At 48.9% G+C, this 16,519-nt stretch overlaps 1 protein-coding gene across 1 annotated transcript in view; it reads right to left on the minus strand.

Annotated features, from left to right (window-relative positions):
- Positions 1 to 16,519, minus strand: part of LOC108798723 (sorting nexin-29-like) — a 152,493-nt gene that overhangs the window by 130,435 nt on the left and 5,539 nt on the right. Inside the window, exon 3 of the mRNA XM_018570503.1 lies at positions 1,743 to 1,795. Within this exon, the coding sequence (XP_018426005.1) occupies positions 1,743 to 1,795 (53 nt within the window). The remainder of the gene's footprint in view (positions 1 to 1,742; positions 1,796 to 16,519) is intronic.

Consider the following 16,519-nt stretch of genomic DNA (forward strand, 5'->3'; position numbering starts at 1 on the left):
GAAAAGGTGGAGAGAGGAGGCCGTGACACTGTACAATGGAGGAGGTAGAAGGTTCATTTTTATAATAATGATAGTATAAAAATATAAAATTATATATATATTGATGCTGACAGAAGCCTGCAACAATGTTTCAGAAACATTCTGAAACATTTGTACATATTGGGATTTCCTAATCCAGATCTATACTAGCTGTCAAACAGTGACAGCAAGTGCGGTAAATACCACTATGCTATCACTGTCAAAACAATACTGAGTCATCCATTAATGAATGGTAACCGTTGATTCTCTGCTGTTACCGGCATTACAGATCCCCAAATAGCTGTGTATAACAGTGTACGTAAGCAGTCATTTTGGCGCTTAATGACGGGCACTACAGTGTCTCCCATCATGAAGGGGTTAAACTTGATCTTTAATGTTGGCTGCAGTAAGACAAAGCCTGCTCACAACTGTGTGGAATCTTAACTCTTAACTCTAAGCTTGTCCTTGAAGAATTATTCTAATGGAATCTCTGTCCTCAACTTACGATGCTATTTTGTTGTGTAGTAACAAAAAACACTGTCATTGAGCTTCTCCTTCACCTAATAATGAGTGCATGGTCTAAAGTCAGTTGTATGTCCATTTCCTAAAACATGAGTTTTTAAGGAGTTATTCTCAGATGGTTTGCACATCTTGTCCAAACATACATTGCCCACTATTATCCAGCCTAGAGAAAGTCTTTGTGCATATAGGGCGATATCAGGACCATTGGACTTTAAGTACTATGAGAATGTCTCTTTTCAGCAGGATTTTAGCATTCATTTCCACAGCAGGAATCTGACCAGCCAGGTACCTTAAGTGAAGATGGTATTCACAGATTCCAGAGTAGGACTTTCTTCCCTGTTGTCAGGTAACTGGTCAGATTTAATTCATGTTGGCAAGGGTATGTGCATATTTCCCTTAAATGAGGAAACAATGTAGCATTTCTGCTGAAAGTCTACACAACCAGAACAGGTGTTGAGTGTAATAGAGTTTGCATGTCCTTTTAAGCTGAAGAACTCAAAGAATATTGTCTTAACCAGGTATATGTTGCTTTGTTTCTCTAGTATGGCATACATTTCGTTAGCACTCTCTTTTTGATCCTCTGTGTATAACTTAACTAGATACACTTTGGCACATTTGGAACTGGAGCCCTCCTCATAGACTAAAGTACACACAGAGGAAACAGTTGTTGCAGCTGGAACACAACTTTGTTCTACCTGGATATACCACTGCCCGTGAATTGTATATTACCCTGCAGCTAACCCACCTACACCACATGCCAAGGTGGGCGCCTAACACAGGATCCAGTGCCCAAATCTACATTACAGGCTGGCTCTGCATTTCCCTTGGTAGAAAGCAGACCTCACTAAAGTCACTAGCAAAAATCTCCTGGATTCCCTGCAGGATCTTCTGGAGTGGAATGGGGTATATGGGGGTCCTCACAGCACTAGCCAATCATCTGGTGATACCTGCATATTACCTAGCCATCTTTGAATATGCCTGTGTCCTGTACTGTACAATCAAGAAACAAGGGTTGTGCAAGATGGTAAGGATTACAATTGAGGAAACAGTCGCTCATGAGCCGCATATCATAATACAAAACACGCCTGAAAATTGGTACATTATAAAAATGCTCTAAAAACTAACACTAGTGTTCAAAAACTGGACACATATCTTGTAATCATAAGAATAGTATAAGTGATAATAAATGAACGTTTCTTTACCGGCTATCAGAATCTGAAGCAATTTCTTTGCGGCCTCCAAATCTAATTTGGCACTGAAAAAAAGAGAAACAATTTACAAATACATTTTTCTGAAATAATACTGTTGAAACCAAACTCCATGTAAGGTAACAATTATCTCACCATCACCCTTTCCAGGTCCAGAGCATGCAGTAGAAGGATTTTTTAAATGACCTGTTTCCTATGACGATATTCTACTGTGTATTCTCTGCACCCTGGGAACCAGAGAGGAATCTGCAGGGTGGTACTGAGGTCATATAAGAATTGAGAATATAGTTAACATTAGCGACTATACTCTATATGCTCCCCTTACCAAGTCACAGCTGCCTAATTAAAACTATTTGGCGGGCGGTGAGGAGTCCGGTCTCCAAGCACATAGAGAGCAGGCTGAGGTTACTGTTCTCCACAACAGCAAATACCAGCCAAAGGTTTGAAGATCGTTTACAAGAGAAATCGGGCTTTTGTGATCTTAAATTCATGAATTATTTTGTAAAGGAACACTTGTTGCTACACTATTAGATGCTATGGAATTAAAGAATGGACACAATATATTTTGTCTCCTAGATAAGTTTGTAAGGAATGAATGGTTTTTTTAAAAAAACAATAGCTGATTGCTTCCATATGTGCTATTTGTTCTTGGCTTGAGAATGTGAGGCAAGAAGGAATTCAAGAAGGAATATTAGTCAACATTTCAAATGATGGATGGCTAAGGATTGTGATTGGTATGTTAGTAGCACAGCGCTAGAGGTTAATTCAATTTAGAACTATGTATAGGTAATCAATAGTTAAATTATCGATGTGTTAAATTAAGTGTTAAAAAGGGGATAAAAATAGATAAGAGGAGGATGTGTGTGTATAACACAATCCTGGGGAAAGAATTAAAATCGTGGCTAGGTACTATAAAGAAGATTTGTATCAATGTGTAAACACATAGGTGGAGAATTAGCTAAAATTTTAATGTAGCATATAGCCTATAAATACCAAAAAACCTAACAATAATTAGCATTAAAAGATAAGGTGGATGATCATAACACACTTAAGTCACAATAAATATAGGTCAAACCAGATTGGTTAAGAAAGTGCAGCATTGAATTGTCATCAATATATAGCAGAAATCATAAGAGTCACAAAGTGGCAATCGGCAGTCTGTGACAATCTTGAGCTGGTCTTTTCAGAGCCACAAAAATAGCAGTCAACAGTCTGTATCGATCTTAGATTAATCCTTTAGATAAGAAAAATGCCGGAGGCAACAATGTTCAATGAGCGGTGTGAAAACAAGTGTAGACAAAACAGGAACGGGAGACAAAAAACCGGTAGTTGTTGGTCCCTGCCTCCTTGGTCCCGCAGCCCCCTTAGTAGTGTGTACTCACCGGATTGTGGTGGATAATCGCAATTATCAGAATCGTGGTTATATGGTCCTCGGTCCTGTCCTGCTTTGGGATACGTTCTTCCCGCGTTGAAATAAGGCAGTAGGAGAGTTTTTCCGCTGTACTCCGGACCGGCGTACTGGCCCTCTGGATTTCCTTGATTAGGGAGTGCTGGGTGGTCATGAAGTACGCTGCTGGCAGGATGGCCTCTGGAGGCGCAGGTCCGGTCTCAGAGGCATGCATACGGGACAGGGCGTCGGCCTTGCCGTTCTTGGATCCGGCCCGGTAGGTTATCTGTAGAGGGTAGCGTGTGAAGAAGAGGGCCCAACGGGCTTGCCGGGGTCTCAGATGCTTGGCGCTGCGGAGATATTCGAGGTTACGGTGGTCCGTGTAGACCACCACTGGGTTCTCCGCTCCCTCCAACAAATGCCTCCATTCCTCCAAGGCGTTCTTGATGGCGGGCAGCTCCCTCTCGCCCACGTCGTAGTTGAGCTCGGCCTGGGTGAGTTTGCGGGAGTAGAAGGCGACGGGGTGCAACAGCTGTCTCTCCCCTTGGCACTGAGCGAGAACGGCTCCGACTGCCCCTTCGGAGGCGTCGGTCTCCAGGTAGAACGGAAGAGCGATGTTTGGCTGTGCCAGGAAAGGGGCTTGGGTGAACAAGTGCTTGAGGCGCTGGAACGCCCGATGGGCCTCCGGGGTCCATGTGAATGACGTGCCACTCTTGGTTGATGCCGTGATGGGGGCACAGATGGATGAAAAGCCACTGATGAACCGCCTGTAAAAGTTGGCGAAGCCAATAATTTGTTGGACCATCCGTCGGTTGTGAGGGACGGGCCACTCCAAGACGGCCTGAATTTTCTTAGGGTCCATCTCCACGCGTCCTGGGGATAGGATGTAGCCCAGGAACTCGATGAACGTGGCATCGAAGGTGCTCTTCTCTAGCTTCTCTAGCTTCCCGTACAACCGGTGGGTCCGGAGACGGTGGAGCACCGCTTTGACGTGCCTCTCATGCTGCATCAGCTTCTGGGAGAAGACGAGTATGTCGTCAAGGTACACGACGACGTGGGTATCTAGGAGGTCCCGGAAGACATCGTTAACAAAATACTGGAAGGTAGCAGGGGCATTACAGAGCCCAAAGGGCATCACGAGATACTCAAAGTGCCCAAACCGTAAGTGAAAGGTAGTCTTCCACTCGTCGCCCTGCCGGATGCGGACGAGGTTGTAGGCGCCTCGGAGGTCAATTTTGGTGAAGAACCACCCTGTCCAGGAGATCTGGGATGAGGGGAAGCGGGTACCGGTTTTTCTTGGTGACATCATTGAGGGATCGGTAGTCCATGCAGGGCCGGAGCCCGCCATCCTTCTTCCCCACGAAGAAGATGCCAGCCCCGACTGGAGAGGTGGAAGGGTGGATGAACCCCTTCGCCAGGCTTTCGTCGATATAGGCCTTCAGGACCTTGGTTTCGGGTCCCGAAAGGTTATACAGACGCCCGTAAGGCAATGGGGCCCCAGGAAGCAGGTCTATCGGGCAGTCTTATGGCCTTTGGGGAGGCAGGGCGTCGGCGCCCTTCTTCTCGAATACTGTCACAACACAAGCGGATAGCTGGGGACTGGACCTCAACTGTGGAACAATTCAGGAGTAGGCTTAATGGGATTGGATCAGTCAGACGGCTCCCTAATACACTCAGTGCGATGGGGAGCCGTTCCACATCATGTATCCCAGCCTATCCCTACGATAGATTAATTTTAGTGGGGCGGGGGTGTGATGGGACTGTAGTTGTAACCGTACTGTAGTATAAGACTTAGCTTAGGACACTACCACAGCTCAATGCAGGTATTTAACAGATTCAGGCAATCTTCCCGCAATATGATCAAGTGCAGTATGTTTAGCAGAGTCAGGCGGCACTTCAGCGGAATGACAATTGCAGGTGATAGTGCAAGCAGACAATAATCCAGCAGTATAACTCAATGCCGGTAGTTTAGCAACAACAGGCAGTACTTCAGCAGTATGATTGATGGAGGTGATAATGCAAGCAGACAATACTCCAGCAGTATGGTAACAGGTGTATGCACAAGTAATCCCATGTAGGGCTAAAGCCCTAATACTTGCAGTTACTGGTGGCAGTGATACAGCTCAGTGGGTAGGGTTGGATCCCTGGTGAGGCTGAGAGGCAGATGCAGGAACTGGATCTGTCCGAGTGGACTGCAGACTGCAGCGTGGGGGAGCCGGACTGGTTCTGTGGAGACAGGGGAGGTAATCGTTCGACGTTCCACATTGACTGAACGCCGAGTGATTGCCTCCGCTGGGTTTATGAGAGCAAGCCGCGCCCAGGGGACGGAGCCCCGCGTGACGTCACGGCCGGAGCGCCGTGGCGCCGAATCGGCCGGGGGTGTCGGGACCGAGCCTGACAAATACATCCGCGAACTCCTGGTACTTGTCCAGCAGGCTGTGTTCGATGATCACCAGGGCTGTTGATCGGTTGGGAACAGAGGAAATGCTGACCGTGGAGCTGGAAGGGGACTGGAAGGTGACGGATCCAGTGGCCCAGTTGATCAAGGGGTTATGTTTCTGGAGCCAGGGAATCCCCAGGATGACAGGGAACAGTGGAGAGGGCACGATGTCCCAAGCGATCCGCGGAATGGTGGGTACCGATGTGGAGGAGCAAGGGATGTGATTCCATGGCGACTGGACCGGTCTGCAGGGTGCTACCGTCCACCATGTGCAGCTGCAATGGGTTCCTTTTCGGGCGTAACGGTATCCCCAACTGTAGAGCTAGGTCCTTATCCATGAAGCAGCTGCTTGCGCACGAATCGATGATGGCAGCGAGATTAACGCCATTTTTGCCCAACTGCAAGGAGACAGGGATGGTGAGATGAGACGGGTTACAGCACACAGAAAAGTCAGTACACGAACTGGGTGCGTCTGTCCTACCGGTGGTTTGACGTGGCAGTCCTTCAAGAAATGGCCAGGCTTGGTGCAGTATAGACACAGACGTAGCACCCTGCGTCTGGTCCTCTCGACCGTGGAGAGCGGCCCACGAACCACCCCGATCTGCATGGGTTCCTCAGTGTTGGGGTCTCTCCAACACAGGAGCGGGCACCAGCTCCAGAAGCGGAAAAGGATCCAGTCGTCGTGCCGGTGGGGGTGGTGCCGACTGCCTCTCCTGTCGCCTCTCGCGGAAGCGTCGGTCCAGGTGAGTCACCGAGTCCATCAGGGCCTCCAAGGTGCCTGGTACACCGATGCGGGCGAGCTCATCTTTCAGGTGCTCCAACAACCCGATCCGGAATTGGTCCACCAGTGCCACATCATTGAGACCAGTGTCTGGAGCGTCGAACAGTGTGCTGCCTGCCGGGGGCTCGTGTTCGACACATTGAGGAACAAGATGGGAAGTTCGGATCTTTCAAATGAAATCGGTTAATTTGGATCAGTTCATTCAAAAGAACAGATTCATGAATCGAATCTTCGGTTCACTGGCTGAGTCGGCTGACAAGCCAGTGAACTGAAGCTCAGGAGCTGTCTGAACCTTCATAGAAGATTCGAATCAGAGGACTCTGATTCACGATCTCCTCTAATCTAAACTCTGTCCCTTATCACTGCTGCAACCTGCTAATTGATTCCTTGTATTGTTTTACTGGTGGGGACTCTTTAACTCAAAGAATCTAAAAGAGTTTACTGAGTTAAAGAATCAAAGGAGTCTACTCACTAAGTAAACTGATTCGATTATTTTAACTAGTAGATTCTTTCGATTCTTAGGTCTCGTTCACACCTAGGCGTATTGCATATGCGCGTCTGTCGCGCGTTTTTTTACCGCGATTCGCGAAGGCTACTTGGCTGTATCCCAATGGAAACGCGCAACAAAACAGCCCAAAGTAGTACATGTGCTTTTTCAGACGTGGGCCGTTTTGTAGCGCGTTAGGGGCGGGCGGAAATACGCCAAGGTGGGAACGAGACCATTGAATACAATGGGATTTATATTTTTGAGCGATTTGTAGAGCGTTCGTCGAGCGTAGAACGCGCTACAAAACGTTCAGGTGTGAACGAGGGCTTAGACTCAGCCGAAGAGCAGTCTCCCGAAACTCGGCGATATAGTCCTCCACTGGTCGCCTGCCTTGGCGGAGGGTACGCAAGGTGCCTCTGGCAGTCGAGGCACGTAGCGGGTCTTTGTAGAGCCGCTGCATGGCGGCGACAAAGGACTCCCAGGTTGTAAGCACCGGGTCGTTGGCCTGCAGCAACTGATGTGGCCACGTCTGGGGAGGTCCTGAAAGCAGAGAAATAGCCGTGCGTACCTTGATGTAATCGGTGGGGTACGTGCGGGTTTTCAGGACAAAGAGGAGTTCACAGGAGATGATGAAGGAGCGGTACTTCTTCAGATCGCCAGAAAACCGCTCTGGGAGGCCCACCGTCGGCTCACTGGTAACCATTTCTACGGTGCATGCCGGAGGTGAGGGCGGCAGCGAGGTGGCTTCCGCATTGTGTCGCTCCTGTGCGACCACCCTCTGGAACAGATGCTCGTGGCTGGCTTGCATCTCCTGGAATGCCAGTGTCATCAGGCCCAGCTGTTGGGCGAGGGTCGTGATGGCCTCAGCCGCTCCTGCGGGTTCCATGGTAATGGCTGAGTTATTATATCAGGTGCGTTTGCGGGTCAGAGACGATTGGCGGTCCAAGGTCGGTACACGGGAGGTAAGCAGAGGGTTCAGGAAACAGGCAACAAGGCACACAGGAGGGGAGCTTCGTATGTCACACCATACGGGTGGAATAACTCAGCAATAAGCCAGAGCTCAGGCCAGGTTTTTATAGCCAGGGGAGTTAGTACCACCCCCCATTCACCGAGGCAACCAGGAGGCTTCCCTCCCCGGGGACCAATGGCAGGCGAGAGAGATGGAAGGTGTGTACTGGGAACCTCCCCCAGCAAGGCTCACACCTGATGCCTAATGGCGCGGGAGCGCTGCGTGCGCGCCCCTGCGTCTCGCGCATGCGCACCCGCAACCCGGGCACCAGGAGTTCTGCTAAGCTGAGGGGAAACCCATGCCCTGCACCGTGCCCGTGGTCCCTGAGCAGGGGCAACACCTGACCCAGGCTGTTTGGGGGGGGGGCTTAATAGGCTGTTTGGGGGATAATTTAGTGACTTTAGTTGCCTACTATGCTCCGAACTCAAACTAGGTTTTGTTTATAACACATTTGTTGCAAGTAGTGCATCCCCACACAGCTACCTCCTCATGTATCACTTGCTCCTTCCTTTCAGATTGTAAGCCCTCACGGGCAGGGCCCTCCTTACCATCTTGTCTTGAATTGTATTGTGATTGTAATGTCTTCCTTATATGGTAAAGTGCTGCGCAAACTGTTCGCGCTATATAAATCCTGTATAATAATAATAATAAGTAGTGGGTAAGCATAGACAGGGGACATTAATAATTTTGGGGACTCCAATATGGTCATACAACCATTATTGGACAGGACGTATCTGGACTTCTCAAGATAAAAAATTATACAACAGCACGATAATTTTCCAATCTCATGGTGGCAACATTCATTGATTGATTGCTGGAGAGAAATAGTGGGAAAAACATTGAAATTGGAGATCCCAAAGATATATCAAAATTAAGGAAAAAATAATGTGGTATGCGATAAATGAAAAACTATGGACTTGTACTTGTCAAAATGCCCCGATACAAAGTGCCGAAGCTTGCGCTATTTATTTATTTTTTTCCCTTACTTTCCAGCTGCTGTTCGGGAGAGCAGCGGCGAGTCAGCGCTAGTCCGGTGGGAGGAGCTCCAAGTGGGGTCCTAATTTAGCTGGCAGGCAAACGGTTAGTAGCCGGCCAGCTAAATTAGGACCCCACCCGGAGCTCCTCCCACCAGACCAGCGCTGACTCGCCGCTGCTCTCCTGCACAGCGCCGACTACGACCTCACCAGCAGGGCACATCGTGAGGCACCGGCCATCATCGAACAGTGAGTGAGGGCAAGGGGGGTCTCTATTAAGAACATATTAATATTAGCAGAGGATAATTGTAAATGTATTGTCTGCAGTGTGTGCTCTATATTTACTACATATAGAGTACACTGCAGACAATAGATTTACAATTATCCCCTGCTAATATGAATGGATTAAATGATGCATAGTACATAACATGTAGTTGTATTATGGATCATTTAACCTATTCATGTTAGCAGGGGAGAATTGTAACTCTATTACTGCAGTGCACTCTATATCAGGGCTCAAAATTTCAAGTCCTGAGCTACTAGCCAGGCCTTAAAAGTTACTCGCCATCAGTTGCCCCACCTAACCCCTACCTTGCCCCGGACTTAACTCCGCCAGGTCAGTAATGTAACGCACAGCGCAGAGGTCAGTAATGTAACGCACAGCGCAAAGGTCAGTAATGTAACACACAGGGCAGAGTCCAGAGTGACGCGCAGAGGTCAGAGTGACGCACAGCGCAGAGGTCAGAGTGACGCACAGCGCAGAGGTCAGAGTGACGCTCAGCGCAGGGTCAGAGGGACGCAGAGGCCAGAGTGACGCTCAGCGCAGAGGGCAGAGGGAGGGACAGCGCAGAGGTCAGAGTGATGCACAGCGCAGAGGTCAGAGTGACGCTCAGTGCAGGGTCAGAGTGACGCACAGCGCAGGGTCAGTGAATGCACAGCACAGAGGTCATAGTGACGCACAGCGAAGAGGTCAGCAATGTAACGCACAGCGCAAAGGTCAGTAATGTAACACACAGGGCAGAGGTCAGAGTGACGCTCAGCGCAGAGGTCAGAGTGACGCACAGCGCAGAGGTCACAGTGACGCTAAGCGCAGGGTCAGAGTGATGCACAGCGCAGAAGTCAGAGTGACGCTCAGCGCAGGGTCAGAGTGACGCACAGCGCAGAGGTCAGAGTGACGCTCAGTGCAGGGTCAGAGTGACGCACAGCGCAGGGTCAGTGAGATGCACAGCGCAGAGGTCATAGTGACGCACAGCGAAGAGGTCAGTAATGTAACGCACAGCGGAAAGGTCAGTAATGTAACACACAGGGCAGAGGTCAGAGTGATGCACAGCACAGAGGTCAGAGTGATGCACAGCACAGAGGTCAGAGTGACGCACAGTGCAGAGGTCACAGTGACGCACAGCGCAGAGGTCAGGGTGACGCTCAGCGCCGAGGTCAGGGTGACGCACAGCGCCGAGGTCAGAGTGACGCACAGCGCAGATGTCAGAGTGATGCACAGCGCAGAGGTCAGAGTGACGCTCAGTGCAGGGTCAGAGTGACGCACAGCGCAGGGTCAGTGAGACGCACAGCGCAGAGGTCATAGTGATGCACAGCGAAGAGGTCAGTAATGTAACGCACAGCGCAAATGTCAGTAATGTAACGCACAGCGCAAAGGTCAGTAATGTAACACACAGGGCAGAGGTCAGAGTGATGCACAGCGCAGAGGTCAGAGTGACGCACAGCACAGAGGCCAGAGTGACGCACAGCGCAGAGGTCAGAGTGAGGCACAGCGCAGAGGTCAGAGTGACGCACAGCACAGAGGTCAGAGTGACGCACAGCGCAGAGGTCAGAGTGACACACAGCGCAGTGGTCAGGGTGACGCTCAGCGCAGGGTCAGAGTGACGCACAGCGCAGAAGTCAGAGTGACGCTCAGCGCAGGGCCAAAGTGACGCACAGCGCAGAGGTCAGAGTGACGCACAGCGCAGAGGTCAGAGTGACGCTCAGTGCAGCGTCAGAGTGACGCACAGCGCAGGGTCAGTGAGACGCACAGTGCAGAAGTTAGTGTGACGCACAGCGCAGGTCAGTGTGACGCACAGCGCAGAGGTCAATTTCACTCGCCAATTGCGAGGGGGCGAGTGGAAATTTTGAGGCCTGCTCTATATGTAGTACATATATACAGTACATATTCCCAATATGCTGCAGCAATAGATTTACAATTAGCCTTTGCTAATATTAATAGGTTAAATGATCCATAGTACAAGTACATGTTATGTACTATGGATCATTTAACCCATTCATGTTAGCCAAGGATAACTGTAAATCTGTTGCTGCAGTGTACTCTAGATGTAGTACATAGTACATGTATGTTACACACGTCCAGTCCACTGCAGCAATAGATTTACAATTATCCCCTGCTAATATGAATAGGTTAAAAGATCAATAGTACATAATATGTAGTTGTACTATGGATCATGTAACCTATTATGTTAGTAGGGGAGAATTGTAATTCTATTGCTGCAGACTGCAGTGTACTCGACGTGTGTACTGTATATGTACTATGGATCATGATTTAACCTATTCAGGTTAGCAGGGCAGAATTGTGAGCGCCTCCCACAAGCTGAGCACCGAGACGCAATGCAGCGATCCTGCCTGCGCCGACTACGAGAGGCACCGCGTGAGGCAACAGGGATCGGAGTGAAACTGTGAGTGAGGGAAGCTGGGACAGGGCTGGCTGTAAATCTATTGCTATAGTGTACTGGACGTGTGTAATGTATATGAAGTACATATATACAGCACACACCTCCACTACACTCCAGCAATAGATTTACAATTCTCCCCTGCTAACATGAATAGGTTAAATCATGATCCATAGTACATAACATGTAAAAAAAAGTATTGGTAATTGGTATCGGCAAGTACATGAGGGGAAGTACTTGTACTTGGTCCTAAAAAAGTGGTATCGGGACATCCCTAGTTAGAAATATCATGTTTTTTTGATGCTGCGGTTGGGGTTTTTGTGTCTTTGTAATGTGTGGAGGGTGGGTGTTTACATTGTTGAGACAGAAAATGAACAATGTAATGTTGTACAATATTTTTGTTTGTTTGTTGGAAAAAGCAATAAAAAGAAATTAAATGAAAAAAACATACATGGGTTATGCACAGTTACTTCCTCAAACAGGGTACTCCAAATGCATGGCAGTTATAGACACTCCAGTTCCACTGCTATGCCTCATGACAAAAGCAGCAGCAACCAGTTAAGAGTGGAAAAATGCTGACTGTGTGCCCTACTACTCAGCTGGATGTAGAATTGTCATATTGCAGCACACAGGTGGGCTAAAGTCACAACATCTTCTCAGGCAGCACTGGAGGGTCTTAGGAGAGGATACCAGCAGGAGTCACCAATATTGCCAGTTCTTGGATGGTGTCATCACACTAGACTCCCATAGAGCAAAAACCCTACCGGCCTAATCAAACATAAAGGGAAAGTTTAAATTAACACTTAACCACATGCCCCCGGCACTTAAAATTTAAAATATAACTCCCTAAAAAGTAGCCCTAACAAATCTAAATTATTTAAAACTGTGACCCTAACACGACATCTAAACAAATCCCTAAGGGCTGTTCACACCATTGCAGTTACATCTGTTGATGTATTGCATATGCTACGTGCAGAACAGTGATAATATCACTAATAATTTTAAAGGCTAAAATCCTGGTATAAAAAGACATTTGGTGGGGCGTGTCCTGCTGATGGCGGAGTAGGTCGCAAGGCTTGAGAGCTCTGTGGTACACCCGACATTCCTACAATATACCAGCATTTATACCACCCCAAACACTATGGCCAAATAATGTCTCAACGCAGGAAGGATGGCGGAACACCATCGCAGCGGGGCACCCCATCTTTACAGCGGTATTTCACTTCAACCCGGACCAGAACCCCCAACCGAGGACAATCCAATATGGCGCCGGAAGCTGGCCCGCCACCCTCACCACGAGACACGGACCGATCGCTCTCTCCGGGCACCAGTGACCGCCGCCAGGGCTCCAGATCGCCGAGGTTGTATAAATCGGACTCTACGGATGGGGACCATTATATTCCCGCAACCCTCCGTCAGATGTCCCGCGTGAGTTCCGAGCCCTCTTACAATACTTACCCACCAAGGAGGACTTTGCGGCCTTAGTCACGAGGGTGGAAGAGGCGCTCCAGCGGGACCTCCGTAAAGTGCGCCAAGAGGTACAATCGATCTCAGCGGAGGTCACCGTGGTCTCGGAGTTGTGCGCGGCAATAGATGCCCGGGTTCTACGTCTAGAGCAGGCCCAACAGGAACCCCTACGCCAGATGGCAACCCTCCAACTGCAAATGGAGGATTTGGAGGACCGTAACCGCCGCCAAAATATTCGTATCCGTATCCTGCCGCTGGGGATAGAGGCCGTCTGCCTCCTCTCCTTGGAACTCCATCTGCCGCTGGGAAGAGAGGCTGGCTGCCGCTTCACCCTGGATCTCCATCTGCCACTGGGGAGAGAGGCCGGCTGCCTCCTCTCCCTGGAACCATGGGGCTGTACCAGGTGCTAGGCAGATGCTTGCAAACCTCTGCTCTGTTGCCAGCACCTCACCTGGAGACTCAGCAAACTGAACATACTCCACAGAAAAGTCCATTAATCCCCAATCCCTGGGGATCTGGTTTCCACTTGGTCTGAGACACTCTGCTGGACCCGTCCTTGCAGCTCCTTGTATGCCTTTCCCAGTAGCCATTCTTGTGTAACCACGTACTCCAAATCAGCTCTCAGCTCTGGAACCCCTTCCAAACCAAGCAAGTCTTCCCGGTATGCAAAAAGGTCCTCCAGGGCAGAGTCCCCATCTTTTCCAAACTCAAACATATCCACCTGGGTGTCCCAAAACAGTCCAGGGTCATCAAAGTCATAGCCCTCTGGATATTCAGCTGTAAATCCTGGCTGAGTTTGTTCTGCATACCAATGCAGGGCCCGACACCATTCATCCAGCTTTACCTCTCGCTGAACCAACTTGTGCAAATCAGCCACCCAATGCTCAAGAAGCTGCTCTCCCAGAATAACCATTCACAGGGCCATCCGACCCTTTGTTCTGGAAATGGATGAAACCGGCCCTGGTGTGCCTCAGTAATATTCCATAGAGCTGTCCGTGCAGTCTGCCCGAGAATAAAGTAGTCTTCCGTAGACAGAACCCTTTCTCCCTCTGTACAGATGATCCGCAACCATTTAGAGTACTCCACTGCCAGGGTCATGGCTGCTTGAGTCAGTTCTCCTCAACCCACTGAGAAATGGATGCCATTGGTGGTGTGGACTGCTCCATAGGGAGGAAGTAGATCCCACTGCTTGCCACCAATTGTGACGGACCGCCTGGTACCCCAACTGGGTACCTCCGTCAGAAATCAGCTTCCTCTCCGCTGGAACCTTAATTCCAGTGTCCTCAGCCCAAACCTGCCTAATTATTGGACGGAACCAATATATTAGGACAGAAAACGAAACTCCTCAAACATCAGACAACACCAATGTTGAAGTGGAAACCAAGATCTGACTTTATTGAAAACCAGCTCAGTATTTATACAGTTTTGGAAGTCTAAAAACATAACGCAATCACAACATCAAGCAAACAATCCCCTCCCTGATGCCTTAATGAAAGAATAGGGAGAGGAAAAACAAAGAGGATGGAATTATCTCCTGACTGTCTAGTCTAGGTTAATCTACTCATCTCCACCTACAGTCATCTCCACCTACAGTCAGCTATGTTAATCCCATCATTAACACAATTAGACAAATGGACAAACGGAGTTGTAACAAATTAATTGTGAGTCTGAGTCCAGAGTTAACCCTTTTTGTGTTGCTGGATTCACACCCAGTACCTTTAATAGGTAATGGGAAAGATGCGGCATATAAAATCCACACATAAATCAGGGTTATTAGTTCCAAGATGTACACGTACATAGCAATCCTCAGGGTTCCAGGAACAATCCCTCAAGTATTATTTCTATGTAACCTCAAGAAGTCTGAGGGGGGTCTCCATATTCCTAGGTCCATAGTGTCACACTTCAGCTGCAGACTTGCAGCTGAGCTGTTACTTGTAGTTCTTCAAGTATATACATACCTCTTACCCCTGGTTCTGCAGACATGCAGGGCTGTGCTGGTGCTTATAGTCCTCCAGGCATGTGCTCTGAACCTGACTAACACTTGCACCAGTCTGGCAGCTTTAGGCGTCGGCCGACCTCTCCTGCTGCTTCTTATACAGCTTCTCGGCCAATCAGTGCAGTCCGCGTGTGGCCAATCCTGTGGATCCTCCCTCTTCCTGTCTCTAGTTAAACTCAGGGCAGCGAACGGCACGCAGCCGAGCAACGCTTTCCCAAGCTAGTTGTGGAGTCCCCCATTTGTGATTTACCCTGAATTCCTGGAAGATTTTGCGTGTACCGAACCTTTGGCTTGTCCTTGAAAATCCCTGTCTACAGGCTGCTTTGTGCTTCGCTTTTGTCCTTGGAAATCCCTGTGTAAAGTCTACCCTGTGCTTCAGTTTGTCCCTGGAAGTCTTCAGCCTGTCCCTAACCTTTAATTCGTACCCTGTACCTGTTAGGTGAGTTGGGTGGACCTAGGGATTGTAACCTGGGGTCAGCACGCAGCCAAGCCCATCTCCACCATCAGGAACTCTGGCGAATACCGGCTGGCCCTTAGATTCCACATCCTGGGGGACCCCATGCCACCTACTCAGCATCCCATGCCACCTACTCAGCATTGCAGCACCCTGCCTTGTATTTGAACTTCCAGCTTAAGCTGACTTCCACTGCCTCATTCACATACCTGCTCTGTTCCCGGCTGGTACTCCAGCTCTGGGAGTCGTCAGCCTACACTGCTTGGACCCTTTTCTCTAAGTGTCCCTGCCAGTGTAGTAGAAAGGGTCCACATACCGGATTCCAGTTCATACCCGTGAGTTCCGATCCATGACACAAAGTCAGTGGGAAGGAGGTTAGGCTCCAGTCTCTCTGGAGGCATGGGTTCAAATACCACCGCTGACACCAATTGTGACGGACCGCCTGGTACCCAAACTGGGTAGCTCCGTCAGAAATCCACTTCCTCTCTGCTGGAACCCGAATTCCAGTGTCCTCAGCCCAAACCTGCCTAATTATTGGACAGAACCAATATATTAGGACAGAAAGTTAAACTCCTCAAACATCAGACAACACCAATGTTGAAAAGAAAACCAAGAACTGAAAACCAGAAAAGGATTTATACAGTTCTGGAAGTCTAAAAACATAATACAATCAAACATGAATAGCATGCAAACAGACACCTCCTCCCTGATGCCTTAATGAATGAATTGGAAGAGAGGAGACACGTGATCTGATAGAGTGTCTATCATATGGTAATCTACTCATCTACTCCTAGAGTCAGCTATCTTAATCCCATCATTAACATAATTAAACAAAAGGGACAAATAAACTGTAACAAGTTTAATGGAAGTCTTAGTCCAGAATGAACCCCCTTCAGTGCTGCTGGATTCATACCCTGTACCTTTAACCACTTGCCGTCCGCCCGTTGTAAAAAACGGACGGCACTGCAGCATTGGTGGGTTTATTTTTTTTCTGCTCGCGCGCGCCCCCTAGCGGGCACGCACGGGCAGAAAAGACCCGACCAATGCAAACACCCGTTACCGGGTGTTTCACATATAGACGATCGGCGGCTCCATAGCCCG

Source organism: Nanorana parkeri, unplaced genomic scaffold (genome assembly GCF_000935625.1).
Source record: "Nanorana parkeri isolate BGI_ZX_2015 unplaced genomic scaffold, ASM93562v1 scaffold1543, whole genome shotgun sequence".
NCBI classification, from domain to species: Eukaryota; Metazoa; Chordata; class Amphibia; order Anura; family Dicroglossidae; genus Nanorana; species Nanorana parkeri.